Source organism: Phoenix dactylifera, chromosome 4 (genome assembly GCF_009389715.1).
Source record: "Phoenix dactylifera cultivar Barhee BC4 chromosome 4, palm_55x_up_171113_PBpolish2nd_filt_p, whole genome shotgun sequence".
Taxonomy (NCBI): domain Eukaryota; kingdom Viridiplantae; phylum Streptophyta; class Magnoliopsida; order Arecales; family Arecaceae; genus Phoenix; species Phoenix dactylifera.
Genome location: NC_052395.1, coordinates 8,226,859 through 8,229,151, shown reverse-complemented (window position 1 = coordinate 8,229,151; position 2,293 = coordinate 8,226,859). Strand labels below are relative to the sequence as shown.

At 52.8% G+C, this 2,293-nt stretch overlaps 1 protein-coding gene across 1 annotated transcript; it reads left to right on the top strand.

Moving 5' to 3' along the window:
• Positions 1 to 357: 357 nt before the first annotated feature.
• Positions 358 to 2,086, top strand: LOC103714187 (probable purine permease 4). Its single transcript, XM_008801356.3, has one exon. The coding sequence runs from the start codon at positions 446 to 448 to the stop codon at positions 1,607 to 1,609; it is 1,164 nt and encodes a 387-aa protein (XP_008799578.3). The 5' UTR covers positions 358 to 445; the 3' UTR covers positions 1,610 to 2,086.
• Positions 2,087 to 2,293: the final 207 nt, after the last annotated feature.

Sequence of the window (2,293 nt, the reverse complement as noted above, 5' to 3'; positions counted from 1 at the left end):
TTTTCTATAATTATTTTCACTTACTATACATGCCATCACCTTATTAACTCCCCTATGTTTTTCAGTGTGCTGGGCGCGTACCGGATAACACTTGCCATAATTACCTAGCGTTAATAATTTAAGTCCGTATGTTTTCCAGTGTGCTGGACTCACACCGGATGAGCCAACCGGATAACTACCCCCTCCTCGCGAAGCGTAACATGCATGAGCGGCGCCTTTTCACGCGTTTCCCACGGGGTGACGTTCCGATATTCCTCAACTTAGCAATATGCAAAACAATCCAACCATAACAGACAAAGAATTGGACCCGTGTCGTCATTCAGTTTGCCGACGGAGGAGTAACAAACTACGGTATAAACAGTTCCGGAGGAAAAATATTGCTGAAACCTCCGCCTATAAGACCACGTACAAACCGCTCTTCTCCCACCACTCCTTCCACTTGCTCATGGCCACCACACTCGCCCCAGTTGAAGAAGGAGGGAGCGGAGGAGGAGGAGATCAAACCGAAGGGAGTAGGATGCTCCGCGGGGCATCAGACCGGCGGTCACACTACGCCCTCCTGGGGGTCAACTACGTGGCCCTCTTCGTGGGCACCCTCGCCTCCACGCTCCTCTCCCGGTTCTACTTCGTCCATGGCGGTTCGAAGCGGTGGGTCGCCACCCTCGTCCAGTCGGCCGGCTTCCCTCTACTTCTCGTCCCTATCTATCTCTCTCCCTCGTCTTCTGCCCCCTTCTCTCGCTTCAGTCCTCGCCTTTTCGCTCTGTGCGTCCTTCTTGGACTCCTCCTTGGTGTCAACAATCTCTTCATCTCCTGCGGCCAATCGTACCTTCCGGTGTCCACTTATTCTCTTATTCTCTCGTCCCAGCTTGCCTTCATTCTTGTGCTCACAGCTCTTCTCGTTCGCCAGCCGCTAACCTTCTCGAATCTCAACTGCGTCGTTCTTCTTACGCTCGCCTCCATCCTCCTCGCCACCGGCTCCGACTCCGACCGGCCCGCCGGCATCTCCAGCTCGTGCTTCTTCCTCGGCTTCGCCGCCACGCTGGGCGCCGCCGGCCTCTTCGCCGCCTACCTCCCGGCCATGGAATTGGTGTACAGAAAGGTGGACGGGTACCGGATGGTGATGGAGGTGCAGGTGGTGATGGAGGCGGCGGCGGCGGCGCTGGCTGCGGCGGGGGTGGCGGCCGGAGGGAGGTGGAGTGTGGAGGAGCGGTGGGATTTGGGGAAGGCGGGGTACTGGGCGACGATCGCGGCGACGGTGGTGAGCTGGCAGCTGTGCTTCATGGGGACCGCCGGGATGGTGTACTTGACGTCGTCGCTCAACAGCGGGATCTGCATGACGGCGCTGCTGGCTGTGAACGTTCTCGGTGGAGTGGTGACGTTCGGGGACATGTTCGGCGGGCAGAAGGCGGTGGCGCTGGCATTATGCTTGTGGGGGTTCTCTTCATATCTCTATGGGGAGTACAAGAAGAAGAAGAAGAAGAAGGAGGAGGAGGAGGAGGAGGAAGAAGATGAGGAGGGTGAGAAGGGGGAGGTGGCGGTCGTGGTGGCGGAAGGGGACAAGGAAAGGTTGGGCGGCGGGAGCGGTGGAGACGGGGATTTTAAGCTTTGAGTGGTCTAAGGTTGTCTTTGTCTTTGTTTTGTTTTGTTCTTGTTTTTCCTTTCTTTGTAGTGCTAAATGGGGCTGGGTAAGGAGGGTGGTTTAATTTTGTTAGCTAGGTTGCAGGATTACAAGAAGCGAAGTGATTGGCTGCAGAAAAGGAAAGGGTGAGTTGGTTTTAAAGTTCGTTGCTGGAATGATGAATCAATTAAGACCGTCGACAAGCATCTTATAGAATAAAAGATGGGTGTGTGTTATGCGTGCTCATGTGGCTTGGGTCTTGGGTTTGATGTTTTTCTAATTCTGAATCATGCCATCAGTTATTCTAGTGCTTGGTGGTTGGCCAACTTCGAGTAGTATATTAACAACCTGTGCAAGTTGGTTGCTGTGGGATTATTTGAGAGATATAATTGCACTTCACCCGGGTTAGTGTTTCTCATTTTGGCATGGCATCCACATAAAATATCAGGCTCCACTGTTTTTGTCGCCTCTCTCTTGTGCTGTTATGCATTTTAATGACAAGTGCTTGGCTTGATGACACTTTGGATGAAGGTGAGTGGGGCATGTCTCTTTCCTCGCAGAGCACATCAGTCTTTGTTTAACATATAATTTGTTGGTGTTCAGACATGAGTGGAAGGCATTTGGTATATACGAGGACTTGTGCTAGGAGCTTGACACAATTTGTTGGTGTTCAAC